Source organism: Schistocerca serialis, chromosome 11, assembly GCF_023864345.2.
Source record: "Schistocerca serialis cubense isolate TAMUIC-IGC-003099 chromosome 11, iqSchSeri2.2, whole genome shotgun sequence".
NCBI lineage: Eukaryota > Metazoa > Arthropoda > Insecta > Orthoptera > Acrididae > Schistocerca > Schistocerca serialis.
This window is the reverse complement of record NC_064648.1, coordinates 154,011,535-154,029,772: the sequence shown is the minus strand read 5'-3', so window position 1 is coordinate 154,029,772 and position 18,238 is coordinate 154,011,535. Positions and strand designations below refer to the sequence as shown.

The window sequence follows — 18,238 nt, the reverse complement described above, 5'->3', positions numbered from 1 at the left end:
CTTTGCAAATGCATACTGTAAACAATCACATCCTTCAACCAAAGGGTAAAACCAAAGATAAATAAAATGCCCTTCGTAGGCTCTGTTGAGATATCAGTTTCTTCCACTCCTTTGTAGGGATATCCCGTTAATCTTATTCCCATTACCTTTATTTGCTGGCCTTCTAGAAAGAACTTGGAGCATTATGCACACAAATCTATAGTGCAGTTCCCCTCTTCCCTCTCCTCCTCCTAAACCTTTCCCAAAAAATTTCACATGTACTTCTGCTGTTTCCTGGCCTTATCCTGTGCCTTCACATGGTTACTGTGTTATTCTAGATTCTGCAGTGGCAGTGACAGAGAGTAATCAGATGCCCTTCATGTCACTCGCCCCCACCCCCTCCTGGTTGGCATCTGGTATTATCCACATGAAATTTTGAGAATGTTTCCCAATCTTGTTACTGAAGTAGGATGTAGGTATCGGACCACTATCCACATAGTTGAATGTGGGGTACCACTTAAAAACAATGTCCAGACCACCAGCCCTCATCATTAATCTATCGGGCAGATTTGATCCAGGGCTGATGCACCTGCTCTAACGCTGTCTTGGACAACAGGAGACAGTGCAGTGTTGGGTTGCACGACTCGCACGTCTCTTCCAGCTGACTTACACATTGTGTGTGCAGCCGATCCTCTTCCTTGGGTTATCAGCTATGTTGCTCTCACCGTTTAATTCATCTCCGAAGACTGTACCAGGTCAAAGGGAATATTATTAACCAGCTCTATAGTCTTGAAATAAATTATGTACTCGTTGGCTCTTGTCAGTTATACAACAACATATTTTAGACTCTTGTCCCAAAGTAACAATTATTCTGTACAAACTCCAGCAAGCCAACTGGTTCCAAGGTAAATGTCAGAATCTACTAAACATTCATAGAGTTACATATGTTCTGCCTCATGCAGAGCCAAGACATAAAGTAAAAGTCTCTCTATAATACACAGTTCATCTGTCTCTGTAACAATCCACATGACACCACACACAATGTAACATCATCCATATGTTTTTGACTTGTTGAAACAACTTGTAGGATGCTGCTTGGAACCACTTGTTGGGCCCGCTCGTGTGACACAGCACGTGGCTCCTCACGACAGCTGAGCTTCGTGCACACACAGACATACCTGGCACAGTAAAAAGGCTCTCACCCTTGTCATTGAAATATCGGGTGTTTGAGACGGTGGAGAACCAAGTGTTTCTAGAATTTACCCCGAAATTCTCGAAGCACTACGCTCCCTGAATCCCAGAAGCAGTGTGCTAACAAACATGGCTAACCAGGCGGGTTAAAAATTTGACAAATAGAAATGAATCTTTCTTTAAATTGCCAATAGGCCTACTTATTTCGTCAAGTACAGCAACCATCTTCACTCTCATTGGCTGATACCATCTTCCCCTCAGAGTCTTCAATGTACACATCTGTCCTAGGCCCAAAGGCAGAAACACCCAGTGGCTGACTTAAGAGGGCATGCCGAAAAGTAATGCCTCCGAATTTTGTGTTCTGTTCTCAGTATCGGTTGAGGTGTTCCGAGTCACGCATATTACTCGGTCGCCTTTTGCCGGTTTGCTGACACAGGTTGCAGCCCTCTGCCTTTAGAGGGCTCCAACTTGTAGTGTGTACCGTGGAGGTGTGTAACAACCATGTTTGTGTGTAAGAAACAGTGTGCAGTAATAGTTTCTAACCACAGGAAACTTCGTCCCCTCTCGTCCAGCACGACAGTGCCAGACCACACACGAGCACTGAGACATGCACAACAATACAATGTTTTGAGTTCATTGTCATCTATCATCTTCGGTACATACCTGATTTGGCCCCATCTTATTTTCATCTGTTTCCAAGCTTGAAGACCACCTCAGAGGACTTCACATTGATGGTGCTGAAGTGGTGCAAGCAGAGGTGAGGTTGTGGTTCCATCAGCAAACTGAAACATTCTACAGTGTAAATGTCAACAAACTGGTCTCTCATTATGAGAAATGTTTTTATAGCTGGGGTGACTATGTTGAGAAATAAATGAGTGTGCATGAAGAATAAAGATGTAGAATGTTAGTAAAGTTTCTTTTAAATAACAACTTTAAGAGTTTCCACATAAACAATCTGGAAGATATTACTATTCATCACACCCTTGTAGATTTCTTGTATTTGGTGGCATACAAATAGATTTTATACCACGAACACTACAGAGCATTGGAACATTTGAAACAAAGTGATATAGTAAACTGTCTCCAAGAATACTATTTTTATCCTTCCAGACTCCTGGCAAATGGGGAAAAGAAGATTGTTTCGACCATTCTGTAAATGTTGGTACATAAATCAACCCACTTGAAGTACAACTGTGTTGAGCTCCAGTAGCAAAACCGAGCGAGGTGGCGCAGTGGTTAGCACACTGGACTCGCATTTGGGACGATGGCGGTTCAATCCCGCATCCGGCCATCCTGATTTAGGTTTTCCCTGATTTTCCTAAATCGCTTCAGGCAAATGCCGGGATGGTTCCTTAGAAAGGGCACGGCCGATTTCCTTCCCCATCCTTCCCTAATCCGAGCTTGTGCTCCGTCTCTAATGACCTCGTTGTCGACGGGACGTTAAACACTAATTTCCCCCTCTTCCTCCAGTAGCAAAGTGTGGCTTGTTGCAGCAACGATGGTATTTATTGCCGTTTTCTATCCGAAGCTTCTGAATTTGGTCACCTCTGTGTATCGTGTAGATGGGGGAGGAGGAGGGGGAATGCATGTCACATGTAGCCAACCCATAGATAGTGATTTCTGTTGCAGGCTTTTAGTGACTGTGTATTTTCAGGGCACTTCATACCACAGCTTTTGATAAGAAGTGATTTTGCAGAGTCACGACTGATGGTCTTGCCGCAATTGAACCACTAAGGGTCACTAGTGAGGTCATCTTTCAGATTTATTACTAGCCATACATATGATCATTGCAATATTTGTATTGTGCCACATTGTGATCAATCTCAACGCATTAGGTACTTGAGGTTGTATTTAAAAATCTGTCTCTCATTGGAGGTAAAATAAAGGCTAGTAAGATAACCAAAAAACAGTTAGCCTATATAAAATAATAGCGAGGTGGTGCAGTGTCTATCACACTGGACTTGCATTCGGGAGGACGGCGGTTCAATTCTGCATCCGGCCATCCTGATTTAGGTTTTCCATGATTTCCCTAAATCGCTCCAGGCAAATGCCCGATGGTTCCTTTGAAAGGGCACGGCCGACTCCCTTCCCCGTCCTTCCCTAATCCGATGAGCCCTACAACCTAGCTGCCTGGTCTCCTCAACCAAAACCAACAACTATAAAATACTATGTTCAGACAGCAATATGTATAAAAAGTTTTCACTTACATTCAGAAGTATTTAACCCAACAAAACACACAAAATTGTAATTCAGTTTTATCATGTTATCATACGGCACAGTTCAGTGATACATTTTTTCCTAAAATTGGGATCCCTCTGTTGGTGCATTCAAGTAGCTGCCACCCCACAGAAGTTATATTCATATTCATATATTATTATGGTCCAAGTAGAGAGGATATAAAATGTAGACTGGCAATGGCAAGGAAATCGTTTCTGAAGAAGAGAAATTTGTCAACATCGAGTATAGACTTAAGTGTCAGGAAATCGTTTCTGAAAGTATTTGTATGGAGTGTAGCCATATATGGAAGTGAAACGTGGACGATAAATAGTTTGGACAAGAAGAGAATAGAAGCTTTTGAAATCTGGTGCTACAGAAGAATGCTGAAGATTAGATGGGTAGATCACATAACTAATGAGGAGGTACTGAATAGGCTTGGGGAGAAGAGAAGTTTGTGGCACAACTTGACTAGAAGAAGGGATCGGTTGATAGGACATGTTCTGAGGCATCAAGGGATCACCAATTTAGTACTGGAGGGCAGCGTGGAGGGTAAAAATTGTAGAGGGGGACCAAGAGGTGAATACACTAAACAGATTCAGAAGGATGCAGATTGCAGTAGGTACTGGTGGATGAAGAAGCTTGCACAGTATAGAGTAGCATGGAGAGCTGCATCAAACCAGTCTCAGGACTGAAGACCACAACAACATTATAAGGGGGAATCAAAAAGTTTCCAAATGCTGCAGCATATAAGCAATATAGCGCGATTCTGATGCGGGTATACGAGCACCGGCATGTACGCAAGAGATTAGTGCGGCATTTGTGTCTTTCTGAAGGTACGTTTACACTGGGATACATGTATCGCGACATGTATGAGCGACATGTCAATTTGACATGTCGCGATACATCACCTCATACAAAAATTCACGGAACTTGTATGCGGACCCTCGAGCTCATACATGTCGCGTATACATTTTGTATATCGCTTTTTGGCCATATACGCGACATGTATGAGCGACATTTGAAGAACTCGCGCATGCGCAGTACTATCATTTCCTGTCGTCTTGTCGACTGCCGCTTATTTCGACGATTAGCGTATGCGTAGTACCAGGCTCTTTGGCGGCTGTTTGAGTTTTGAAGGTGCCGACTGTCGTTTCGACGTTAATGTATCTGCATAAAATATCAAAAAGTGCCATATGCAACATTATTCTTCGTGTTTGCGAGGCCATTGTGCAAGTTTTATCCCAAGAAGTGAAGGTAAAAGTTTTATATATATCAGAGTATGTCATACATTAAATAATTTTTTCATGCATCTGGCACGTATATCAATGTTTTGCTGTTATTCCGGCGGCCTCGCGTGATAATGTTGACAACGGATGCCGACAATCGTGTGTGAGACGTCGGCATTAGCAATCGCGCGACAATGCAAATGTTTTGTCATGAAATCTTCGTTTTACGAGGAATCCCCAGTGGCTAAAAAACGGAGTGTTACTGCCAACTGATCGTCTGGTGGAATCGCTTCCCGAAAGTTTGTGTTGGTTTTGGACACAAGAAGAGCCACAAGTGATAACAAACCGCGGAAATCCTCCATACTCATCCTAACATAATTTCTAAAATATGGCGTTAATTCGCGAGAAACTCTCTGTGCCACCATCTACGCTTCCTCCGCCTTTTCTTCCTATCATTTTCCAAAAGAGCAAGTGTATCAGCACATAAAAATGTGAAAACTTCCAAATCGTCGTCGGAAGCTATCGCACAGTGATACATATCAACCAGTGTAAACGCACGCTCATACATGTATGAGGTTGATACCTGTCAACTCATACAAGTCGCGATACATGTCGCAAAGTCGTATATACATGTATCTCATACATGTGCCGATACAAATCGCAGTGTAAACGCACCTTTACACGTGTGTGATAAATGCGGAAATGCGACGACATTATTACCGTACGCATCCGAGCGGGACCACTGTCAAAAACTGCCACTGTGGAATGGCGTGCCAAGTTCCGTGCTGTTGGCAATTCGACACAAGGCGTCGGTCAATCTGGGAGGCCGGCCTCAAGTGGGAGGAACTGCCCTGTAGTCCAGATCTGTCCCTGTGTCATCATCACCCTTCGGTTCCTTAAAAAAGGCCTCAGAGGGTTGACGATTCCTTTCAGATGTGGATGTGCAGCAGGCATTTACAGACTTCCTCACACAGCAGGACACAGTGGTTTGCCGAACGGGTATCTTTAACTCGGTGCATCGGTGGGATGATTGCCTCAGTGCTCACGGCGATTTTGTCTCATCGGCATACCGATTCTGGACTCTACAGACTTCGACCGGAAAGTTTTTTTATCATTTCTTATAGCTAGAAAATAATTACTTGTTTGATAGTCTTTTGTTGTGCCTGTCTGTGACTCAGCATCTCTGCTATAGGGTGAAGAGCAATTATCGTTTTCATAATAGCGTTGATAGAAACAGTAGTCACCTCCGAACTGTACGTCTACTGCACACTATGCAGTAAAATGTTTGTTCCCTTCTACATTCAGCATTTTCTTTCGTGCAATAAGGGGATTATACTTGAACCAAGAAAAGCATCCCCCCCCCCCCCCTTCCTCCTCCTGCCACCCTATCGTAGTGCCACCACCTATGTTCTTCACTGTTGGTAATACATGAGATGGCAGGTAATATTCTCCAGGCATTCGCCAAACCTGTGTCAGTCTGTGCACCATCTCAAACATCACTTAGCACTAAATGCAGAAACACGTGGCTTACAAAGAGCTGCTCAACTATTTTACCCCCATTCTTTTTAACTCCGTACACATTGTCATTGTACTAACCAGACATCTGGTAGTGCTTTCGAATTCATAGGTGGCTCCTTCTGATAATTTTATTCTGTGTTTTACAACCACCTTGTATATTGCTTGACAATCTCTGCCTGTCGGCGTGTGAGGTCGGTCTGGTCTCAGTTTAGCTCTGGTTGTTTCTTCACATTTGCACTTCAGTCATATCACCGATAGTCATCTCGGGCAAGTCTAGATGTGTTGAAATGTCTGTGATGGACTTGATACCTGAGTGAAGTGACTAGTCCACGTTTAAAGTTGCTGAGCTCTCCTGTCTAAAACATTCTGCTGTGACCACTTCTCTATCGAAAGAGTCTCTCATTTTCATCCCATCTGGTAAGTCTTTCCTGAAATGGGGTTCTAGGTGACTTTTCTGAACTCTACCCCTTTTCCTAAACCTCTCTAGCTCTTTCCTTCACCTCTCTTCCTTCCCCTTCAACCATTCTGCCAGAAGGAACCACTGGCTCTGAAAGCTTCCGTAGGTAAAACCTTTTTATATGTGTGTTGCCCTGTCACCGCTCGGTGAGTAGATTTTTCACCTATCCATTTAAATTACATTGTCAAAAATTGATTATTGCCACAACCCCCTTTGTATTGCTCAGATAGGGACTGTGAGGACAATGTTAGATTAATTATAATATGCACAGAGGCATTTAAACAGTCATTCATACTGCAACCCGTTCCATGCCAGTGGTACATACCCTCTGTCATACGCTACTCAAAAAGTGTTTTTCAGAGTGTAGAAGCAGATGCATATAGTGAGTCTTCGTGTTACAGATATTCAATTTCTGATGTCAGGTATTGGGCTGCACGTGTACGGGGGAGCCAATGAAGTAGGCACAACATGTGCTAGTCTCCTAACTTGTCTGCTCATAACAGTTGCAGATTCTTATAAGGAAGTAGTTTTAAGAGGGCTGTGCAGAACAAAAATCATTAGTTTAGAATGGTGAAGTAGGGTTTTAAGTGCCCTAATTATGAGAGGGCCATCCAGTAATGACTGCATATGGAGGAGGTGGCAGTCATGAGCTTTGGTAGCTGATGACACTTGGGGAGAATGTACCGTGTGTCCAAAAAACTCCCGTACACCTTGTCAAAACAGTGTACTAATCGCTACTGACATTATTTAGTGTATTCCCGTAAAAATCGGAAAACTTATCTTACGTTTTAATTTCCACCATCATCTTTGAAGTGCTCCCATCACACTGGTACTCGATGTTTCCAGTTATCTTCCCATTGCTGGAAGAGTGCTGTAGATCGGCTGACTGAATCGTGTGGAAAATTAGTTGCAGTACCACTTGAATGGGTGCTGTGGAGTGAAAACACCACCCTTTCAAATTTAATTTCATTTTTGGAAAGGAGAAGTAATCGAAACGGGCTAGATCGCGTGAGTAGGGGCAGTTGTCTTGTTTTTCCAGAAATTCCCTCACAGTGGGCAAGACGTGCAGATGCATTGCCATGATGGGGCAGCCAGTGTTTATTCTCCCATCTTTCAGACTGTTTGCATGTAATGGCTCTGTCAGTTGCCTCAAAACATCACAGTAGAACTTCCCTGTTACTTTCTGACCACACAGAAGAAATTCCTTACAGCAATTCTGCAAACTAGTTGATTATGCTGCGAAGGGCTGTGGAGAGGTGGCGTCTTCTATTGCTAAGATTGCTGTTTCCAGGGTCTTAACTGTACACCTGTGACTTGTCAGCACTTATGACTGTCGATAGGAAATTTGGGTCGCTGAACCTCTGTTTGTGATTCAGTCTCGATATTGGCGTTCAAAAGCCAGGTGACGAACTTCGCTGCAGTTTGTCACATGTTTAATTCTTTAGCTGGAATGCTTTGATATATCCGGTATGAAAGTCCAATGATTTCACAAACATTGTGAGTTGTTTGCCTCCTTTCCGTCTGGATCACTCCGTGCACTTTCGCCACAATTTCTGTAGTTGTTCATGACAATGGTCAGCCCAACTATTTCTCGTCTTCTACAGGCTCCTGGCTGTCTTTAAATCACTCGGACACACCATGAACAGGTACTAGAGAAAGACAAAGAAAGAACACAGACTGTATATTTGACATTTTGTGGCTTGTAGAGGGTGCAACAGATAGTGAAAGGTAAAAAATAATTCTTTCTTTCATTCCCCATACATACTAGAAACTATTTCTCCTTCCTTTCCTTATATTCATTTTCTCATACGAGACCTGAAGCTTCAGCTGTTTTCCTGTTCCTTGTCTTGTTATAGACAGTGACAAATAGCAACTGAGAAAGACACATAGGCCTATTTTGTATGCATCTTGTTTCTGTCTCGCCCTGACAGATTCCTCCCTATATTAACTAGTCCGTGAGTGGCTGCTTCTGTGCTCTGTGCAACAACAGTAGATGATGTATGTAAAAAGGAATCATTTAATGAACTAGAGATTCATTGTAATAATGTGACAAATGAAGTTGTTCAGTACTTTAATGAAAGCCACTTAAATGTAAACAGTAAAACATGTCCCATGGAGTTCAACAACAGTAGTTTTCATGATGAAATTGCACAATACATAGTCAACGAGTTAGTAAAAAGGGATATAAGTGTAAAATTTCTCGGTTTAAGCAGTCTAATATGGTACACACGTGTTGACACTCTAGCATGTAAGTTATCAAAGAATATATTTCCGTGATTTCCCTAAATCGCTCCAGGCAAATGCCCGATGGTTCCTTTGAATAGAATAAAGGAAAAATTTCACATCGGCAGCTACAACACAGCACTCTATGAAAAGGGTTCACTTTATGCAGGTTTAAGATTAGCCAGTGCACTGCCCAGTACAGTTACGTTTTCCACAAGGAAGCTCATATTTCAGCTAAGGAATTCCTGTTACAAAGACCCTTTTAGAAGAATATCATACTTAAAAGCCATGAAAAAATATGTGTATAGAGTTAAGCAAAACATTTTGTTTGTAGTATAATCATTTTGTTAATCAGTGACATATTCAGAAGAATGTGATATTGTGTTATGTATTAAGAATTGTACCCTGTTTTGTACACTACTGGCCATTAAAATTGCTACACCAAGAAGAAATGCAGATGATAAACGGGTATTCATTGGACAAATATATTATACTAGAGCTGACATGTGATTAAATTTTCATGCAATTTGGGTGCATAGATCCTGAGAAATCGGTCCCCGGAACAACCACCTTTGGCCATAATAATGGCCTTGATACGCCTGGGCATTGAGTCAAACAGAGCTCAGATGGCGTGTACAGGTACAGCTGCCCATGTAGCTTCAACACGATACCACAGTTCATCAAGAGTAGTGACTGGCGTATTGTGACGAGCCAGTTGCTCGGCCACCATTGACCAGACATTTTCAATTGGTGAGAGATCTGGGGAGTGTGCCGACCAGGGCGGCAGTCGAACATTTTCTGTATCCAGAAAGGCCCGTACAGGACCTGCAACATGCGGTCGTGCATTATCCTGCTGAAATGTAGGGTTTCGCAGGGATCAAATGAAGGGTAGAGCTACGAGTCGTAACACATCTGAAATGTAACGTCCACTGTTCAAAGTGCCGTCAAAGCGAACAATACGATAAACCGCAATCGCGATAGGCTGCAATCTGACCTTTATCAAAGTCGGAAACCTGATGGTACGCATTTCTCCTCCTTACACGAGGCATCACAACAACGTTTCACCAGGCAACGCCGGTCAATGGCTGTTTGTGTATGAGAAATCGGTTGGAAACTTTCCTCATGTCAGCACGTTGTAGGTGTCGCCACCGGCGCCAACCTTGTGTGAATGCTCTGAAAAGCTAATCATTTGCATATCACAGCATCTTCCTCCTGTCGGTTAAATTTCGCGTCTGTAGCACGCCATCTTCGTGGTGTAGTAATTTTAATGGCCAGTGGTGTATATATGAGATGAATCATTCGATATTGAATAAAGTACAATAAAATAATAATAATAATTATTATTATTATTATTATTATTATTATTATTATTTCTCTCACAGATTGCAGTGCGTGCGGCATTCCTCGCCTGGGCGTTTGCTGTCGGCCTTTACATTGTGGGGGCCGGCGGCCGGTCGTGGGCAGTGTTCGGCCTTTACGTCTGCTTCATGGCTTTCTTCCACTGGTCCGAGTTCGTGACGATCGCGGCCACCAACCCCAAGACACTGTCAGTTGACTCGTTCATCCTGAACCACAGTGCAGCGTACGGGATTGCTGCAGTTGCCAGCTGGCTGGAGTTTGCTGCAGAGTGGTATTTCTTTCCGAGTAAGATACACTTGAATACCTATTTTCCAGTTTTTTAAATCAATAATTTTCAGTTAATGATCCCATTGGCTAATATATCATTGAAAATAATCAAATTTTGAAAATAATATAATGTAATTGGATAGATAAAAAAATCTACTCACCAAATGGTGGCAGGAGAACACACATATAAAAAGATACAAAAATTTGCAATCTTTCGGAGCCAGTGGCTCCTCCTCTTGGCAGAAAGTTTGAAAGGGGAGGAAGAGGGATGAATGAAAAGGATTGATGAGGTTTAGGACTGGGAGAGTGTTTGGAAGAGTCACCCAGAACCCCTGATCCCATCTGGTAAGTCTTTCCTGCCTTGGTGCTCTGGCAACTTTTCCAAACTCCCCCTTTTCTTGAACCTCGTCAGACTTTTTCCTTTGTCCCTATTCTTTCCTCTTTGAACTTTCTGCCAGAAGAAGGAATCACTGGTTCCAAAAGCTTGCAAATTTCAATTGCTTTTTATATGTGTGTTCTGCTGTCTCTGTTTGGTGAGTAAAGTTTTTATGTATCCTATTATGTTTGCATAATGGAAAATCCAAGTATGGAATAATGACAGCATTATGAAAAGATCAGATTGCTACTGATTTAAAATTCCTTCTTCATAAAACTCTGCCTCATGTGCGTATAGCCAATCTTTCACAGCATTTTGAAGTTTATCATCATAAAAGTGCTGAGACGCAAGCCAATTCTTTGCCAGTGAAGAGATGATAATAATTTGGCACCAAGTGTGGGCTGTAGGCAGATGATCAAAAATGTCCCATTTGAATTGCTTCAAAATCTTTATAGTATTTTAGGCACCATGATGACAAGCAATGTCCTACAAAAAGGCAACACTGGGTGTCTGCATATGACGACATTTGTTTTGAATGACTCAATAAAGTTGCTTCGAAGTTTCACAGTAGACATCGGAAGTGATTGTCAATCCACACACCACAGATTCAAGTAGCAAAACTCCCTCAGCATCTCAAAAAACTGTAGCCATAACTGTCCTTGATGACGAAGTTTGACAGTCTTTCTTGGACCTGCATGGCGAATTAGTACAGTCCCAAGCCGTTGACTGTCATTTTGTTGTAGCGTTTACGTATACCACCTAAGTTTGAATACCAGCCGCAAAACCTCCTCCTGCATTATAGGGTGCAAGGCAGCCTTAAGACAGAGCCCATTTATTTGGTTTTGTGGACCTCTGTGAGCAGTTTGGATACCCATCGAGCACAGAACTTTTGGTAGCCTAAGTTAGGAGAAACTTGTGGGAATTGTTCAGAAAGTTCAGAGGTGGCAAATTTTTTATTTTCATGAACTGTTTCATCAAATTTTTTTGAGAATATCCATTACTCACAACAGAAGGTCATTTATCACGCCTCCCTGCGGGTCCGAGGGTTAGAATAGGCCCAAGGTATTCTTTCCTGTCGTATGAGGTGACTAAGAGAAGTTTCACACATTTCGGCCTTTATGTGATGGTCCCCTTTAGGGCTTGACCTCTATTCTTTAAGATTTTCTGGAAGAACGAGCCAATTGGGGAAGGGCACCTTATAAGGTGGATTGGTCCATTGTACATTGAGATCTTTAGCCCACTTTCTCATCGTCGCATTGTAGTCCTGCCCATTCTCCATCTCTTGGGCGAGGACACCTACCTGGGTGCATTTTCCACCATACACTATGCAGTGTCGATTTCTGTGTCGATGATGATCATGGACTACTTTGCACCTGATATCCACACGGTAGCCAGTCCGTTGTGGTGGGGCCTCCATGCATCCTGTTGGTTGTAGCCCCCTGACTACACAGGGATCGCTCTGCTGATGCCTGCGCCGTTAACTCCCCACGTATGCCAAGGGGTAACTGATCCCCCTGGGGCATCGGGACTCCCAGCAATGGCCATCCTGCCAGGTGGCCTTCGCTGCGGCTGGGTGGTGCCCGTGGAGAGGCCTCCTGGTCGGAGTGGGTGGCATCAGGGCAGGTGACACACGATGAAGCGTCGTCCATCTTCTCTTGCTGGTGGTGAAACACCAGCAGTCTCTAAGCGATCACCAGCTCAATTCAATGCACTGAAGTACAACCCCAAATCCTTCCTCTCCCTGGCCACACTGTGGGAGGAATGTCAGGCTAAGGATGGCGGCAGATCTTACTCACCCCGGTACCTTGTATGTTCTAGAGCTGATGGGGAATCTTTCTTGATGATGAAGCCTCAGTTTTTTGTTGATCACTTAGAGGACAAGTTCGGGGAGGTGGAGGGCTTGTCCAAAATGAGATCTGGGTCATTCTTGATAAAAACAGCATCTTCTGCCCAGTCACGGGAGTTACTCACTTGTTACTAGCTAGGGGATGTTTCTGTAACCATCACGCCCCGTAAGAGGTTAAATATGGTCCAGGGTATCATATTTTGCAGAGACCTTCTTTTGCAGTCTTGACGATGAGCTGTGCGCCAATTTAGAGTGGCGAGGTGTACATTACGTCTGGCGTGTCCACTGGTATCCGAAGGATAGTCAGGTTGCCACCGGTGCCTTCATCTTGGCCTTTGAGGGTGATAATTGCCCGAGAAGGTCAAGGTGATGGTCTACCAGTGTGATGTAAAGCCCTATATCCCTCCCCCGATGCAGTGCTGGAAGTTTGGCCATGTGTCTTCCCGCTGTACTTCCAGCATCACATGCCGAGATTGTGGACGCCCGTCACATCCCAATGCTCCATGTGCACCGCCTCTGATCTGTGTCAACTGCGGAGAGCACCATTCGCCTTGCTCGCCTGACTGCAGGATTCTCCAGAAAGAAAGGAAAATTTTGGAGTACAAAACCCTGGACAGACTGACCTGCACTGAGGCTAAAAGAAAATTTGAACGCCTGCATCCTGTGCGTATGACATCATCTTACGCTGCCGCTACAACAGCTCCACCAATGCAGCTCACCTCTCAGAGCCAGAAGACAATACCTGCCCCCTTAATGGTGGGGGGCATTTCCCTCTCTGTTGCTCCTGCACCACCTACTTCAGGAGACATACCCCCCCAACCACCAGGGACATCCGTCCCCACTTCTAAGCTGGAGAAGCGTAAGACTTCTTCGGCTTCTTGCTAGGAACGGGTCCCTTGGGTCACTCCCTTCCCGGGTTTCTTTTAGTGGGAAAGACGACACCTCCCAGTGGCTGAAGAGCCCAAAAGCAGCTGTTCGGTAGGGCTTCACGCTCATCCTCAGTCCCAGATACTGAGCCAGTGAAGTCCTCCCAGCCAGGGAAAACCAAGGAGCAACAAGAGAAATCCAAAAAGAAAACCCCTAATACCAAGGAAATTGCGGTGGCACCCACAACACCGCTACCTACAAGCTCTGCGGCTGAGGATGGGGTGGAGATTTTCGCGTCTGGTGAGGACCTAGATCTCGCCAGACCCTCAAACACAATGGATATAGACTGCTCAGGCAATAAATCAGAGGCAGCAGGTGACTCTGAGGTGTAACCTGCCTCATTAAATGTTCCATGCCTTTCCAGTCTCACGATGTCATCCTCCAGTGGAATTGCGGCGTTTTTTTCCACCGCCTGGTAGAGCTACGGCAACTGTTAAGCTTTACACCTGCTATCTGCATTGCCCTCCAGGAAACCTGAGTCCTGGCACTGTGGACCAATGCCCTCCGCGCCTATAAGGGTTATTACAGGAACCGTAGTGACTGTAATCGAGTGTCAGGTGGAGTTTGCGTTTATGTCCTAAACTCGGTCTGTGATTAACAGGCGCCCCTTCAAACCCCTCTCGAAGCTGTGGCTGTCAGAATAAGGACGACACAGGAAATAACTGTCTGCAACGTATATCTTTCTCCAGATGGTGCAGTACCCCTGAATGTATTAGCTGCACTGATCGATCAACTCCCTAAACCTTCCCTACTCCTGGGAGATTTTAATGCCCATAACCCCTTGTAGGATGGTACCAAGCGTACTGGCCGGGGCAGAGATGTCGAAACTTCACTGTTGCAATTCGACCTCTGCCTCTTAAATACTGGGGCCGCCACACATTTCAGTGTAGCTTTGGTAGTTACTTGCCCATTGATTTATCAATTTACAGCCCAGGACTTCCCCCATCTATCCACTGGAGAGCACATGACGACCTGTGTGGTAGTGACCACTTCCCCATCTCCCTGTCACTGCCCCAGCGTCAGGCACACGGACGCCTGCCCAGATTGGCTTTGAACAAGGCGGACTGGGGAACTTTCACCTCTGCTGTCACTACTGAATCTCCCCCACATGGTAACATCGATGTGATGGTTGAGCAGGTGACTACAACAATTGTTTCTGCAGCAGAAAATGTGATCCCTCACTCTTTAGGGTGCCATTTGCATAAGGCAATCCCTTGGTGGTCACCAGAAGGCGCTGAAGCAATTAAGGTGCGTCGGCGAGCTCTACAGCGACATAAGCGGCACCCTTCCCTAGAGACCTCATAGCCTTTACACAGCTCCATGCATGTGTACACTACCTTATCAAACAATGGAAGAAGGAGTGTTGGGGGAGATATGTCTCCACCATTGGGTGCCACACATCACCTCCCCAAGTCTGGGCAAAGATCAAACGTCTTTTCGGGTACCAGGTCGCAACAGCTGTCCCTGGTGTTACTGTAATTGGCAAGTTATGTACCAACGCAAACGTGATTTCTGAGCACTTTGCTCGAGCCTCTGCAACGGAGAATTACCCCACAGCCTTTCGCACACTCAAACGGTGGCTGGAAGGGAACGTCCTCTCATTCACTACACGCTGCAGTGAATCCTATAACGTCCCATTTACAGAGTGGGAGCTCCTCAGTGCTCTTGCACATTGCCCTGACACAGCTCCTGGGCCCGATCGGATCCACAGTCAGATATAAAACATCTCTTCTCACTACAAGTGACATCTTGTTGTCATCTTCAGCCGCCTCTGGTGCAATGGCGTCTTTCCATCGCAGTGGCAGGAGAGCACCATCATTCTGGTGCACAAACCTGGTGAAAACCCGCTTGATGTGGATAGCTATCAGCCCATCAGCCTCACCAACGTTGTTTGTAAGACGCTGGGACCCTGTGGGTCCAGGGGTAAGAATAGGCCTGTGGTATTCCTGCCTGTCGTAAGAGACGACTAAAAGGAGTCTCAAAAGTTTCGGCCTTATGTGATGGTTTCCTCTCAGGTTTGACCTCCATCTTTCTAAATCCTTCCAAAGAGTGAGCCAATTGGAGAAGGGCACCTTACATGGTGCACTGTATCCGTCGTACGTTGAGACCTTTAGCTGGCTTTCTCATCGTTGCAATGCTGTCCCGCTCGTTTTCCATCTCTTGGGCGAGGATACGTCCCTGGGTGCGATTACCACGCTGCACTGTGCAGTGTTGCTTAGTATCAGAATGGCAGTGACAGTTATTCGCCCCGGTTCCTAGTTTGTACGAGATCTGATGGGGAGTCTTTCGTGTCCACAAAGCCTCAGTTCTTTGTAGAGCATTTAGAGGGCAAGTTTGGGGAGGTGGAGGGCTTGTCCAAAATGCACTCTGGGTCAGTTTTGACAAAAATGGCATCCTCTGCCCAGTCACACAGGTTACTTGCTTGTGACAAGTTGGGGGATGTTAACGTTACCATCACACCACATAAGAGTTTAAATATGGTCCAGGGTATTATTTTCCATAGGGACCTACTTTTGCAGTCTGATGACAAGCTACCCGACAAATTAGAGCGTCAAGGTGTTCATTTCATCCGGCGTGTTCATCAGGTCCGAGGGACAATCAGGTTGCTACCGGTTCCTTCATCTTGGCCTTCAAGGGTGATACGTTACCAGAGAAGGTCAAGGTGACGGTCTACCGTTGTGACGCCGAGCCCTATATCCCTCCCCCGATGCGGTGCTTCAAGTGCTGGAAGTTCGGCCATATGTCTTCCCGCTGAACTTCCGGCCTCACATGTTGAGAATGCGGACGCCCATCACATCCCGATACTCCATGTGCCCCGCCTCCCATCTGTGTCAACTGTGGAGAGCCTCATTCACTTTGGTCACCAGACTGCAGGATCTTACAGAAAGAGCGCAAAATCATGGAATATAAGACCCTGGACCGACTGACCTATACTGAGGCTAAGAGGAAATATGAACGCCTCCATCCTGTGCGAATGACTTCCTCCTATGCCGCTGCAATGACAACTGTGTTAGCCCCATCAGTTACACGACTTTCAGTCAGCTCGCCGAACCGTACAACACATGCCCCCCTTGCCTGTAAGGGACACTATACCCCCTGTTGCTCCTACGCCACCTACCTCGGGAGCAACACCCCCCCACACATCCATCCCCGCTTCTAAGCCGGAGAAGCGTCCAACTTCTGCTTCTCACACTTGCAAGGGGTCCCTTGGGTCCCTCCCTTCCCAGGCTTCCACAAGCGGGAAGGCTGACGACGCCAGACAGTGGCATAAGTGCCCACAACCAGCTGGTCGTAGGGCTTCGCGATCCTCCTCCGTCCCGGAGACTGAACCGTGAAGCCCTCCCAGCCAGTGAAACCCAAGGAGCAGCGAGAGAAATCAAAGAAGAAGAGCTCTAAGCCCAAGAAACTCGCGGTGGCACCCACCCCACCGCAACCTTCCAGCTCTGCGTCTGAGGCCGAGGTGGAGATTCTGGCGTCCACTGAGGACCTCGATCTCGCCGGTCCCTCAGACGCAATGGATAGCACTAGCACAGGTGCTCAGAGGCAGCAGGTGACCGAGCGGCGTAATCTGTCTCCCCAGTCCCTTCACGCCTTTCTCAGCCATGGACAATATCATCCTCCAGTGGATCTGCAGCGGTTTCTTCCACCATCTTGATGAGCTCCGACAACTTCTCAGACTTCACCCTTTCCTCTGCATTGCTCTTCAAGAAACTCGGTTTCCGGCGATGCGAACCCCCGCCCTCCGTGGCTATTGGGGTTATTATCAGAACCGGGCAGCTTACGAGAGGGTATCTGGTGGCGTCTGCATCTACGTCCTTGACTCCCTTCACAGCGAGGCTGTCCGTCTGCAAACACCTTTAGAGGCTGTCGCTGTTCAGGTGTGGACGCCTCGAGCTGTTACTGTCTGCAGCCTTTATCTTCCACCGGATGGTGATGACCTGCAGTATCTATTAGCTGCACTGATAGCCCAATTGCCGCCACCTTTCCTGTTACTGGGCGACTTCAACACCCATAACCCTCTGTGGGGTGGGTCAGTGGCAACAGGTCGAGGTGCCACTGTTGAGCATGTATTGACACAGCTCGACCTTTCCATTTTAAATGATGGTGCCTTCACACATTTCAGTGTGGTGCACGGCACGTACTCAGCCATCGGCCTTTCGATCTGCAGCCCTAGCCTCTTACCGTCTGTTCAGTGGAGTGTGCATGACGACCTTGGTGGTAGTGACCACTTTCCGATCTTTCTGTCACTGCCGCAGCGTCACTCTTATGGGAGCCCTTGCAGATGGGCTATGAATAAGGCTGACTGGGTCTTGTTCTCCTCCATGACCGCTATTGAGCCTCTTTCTAATGAAGCCATTGATGTGGTGTTTCACTCGGTCACCACCAGCATCGTTACTGCCGCCGAGTCTGCCATTCCCTGTTCTTCTGGGTCCCCTCGGCGAAGGACTGTGTCTTGGTGGTCACTGGAGATCACTGAGGCAACTAAAGATCGCTGGCAGACGCTCCAGCGTCACAAGCGACATCTCTCAATAAAACACCTAATCGCCTTTAAACGGCTGCGTGCGCGGGCCCGCCGCCTTATTCGCCAATGCAAGCAGGAGTGCTGGGAAAGGTATGTCTCCACCATTGGGCTCCATATCTCTCCTACGCAG

The 18,238-nt window shown here is 45.9% G+C and overlaps 1 protein-coding gene across 1 annotated transcript in view; it reads left to right on the top strand.

Annotated features, from left to right (window-relative positions):
- Positions 1–18,238, top strand: part of LOC126427099 (protein-S-isoprenylcysteine O-methyltransferase) — a 40,879-nt gene that overhangs the window by 3,052 nt on the left and 19,589 nt on the right. The window contains exon 2 of the mRNA XM_050089300.1: positions 10,194–10,455. Within this exon, the coding sequence (XP_049945257.1) occupies positions 10,194–10,455 (262 nt within the window). The remainder of the gene's footprint in view (positions 1–10,193; positions 10,456–18,238) is intronic.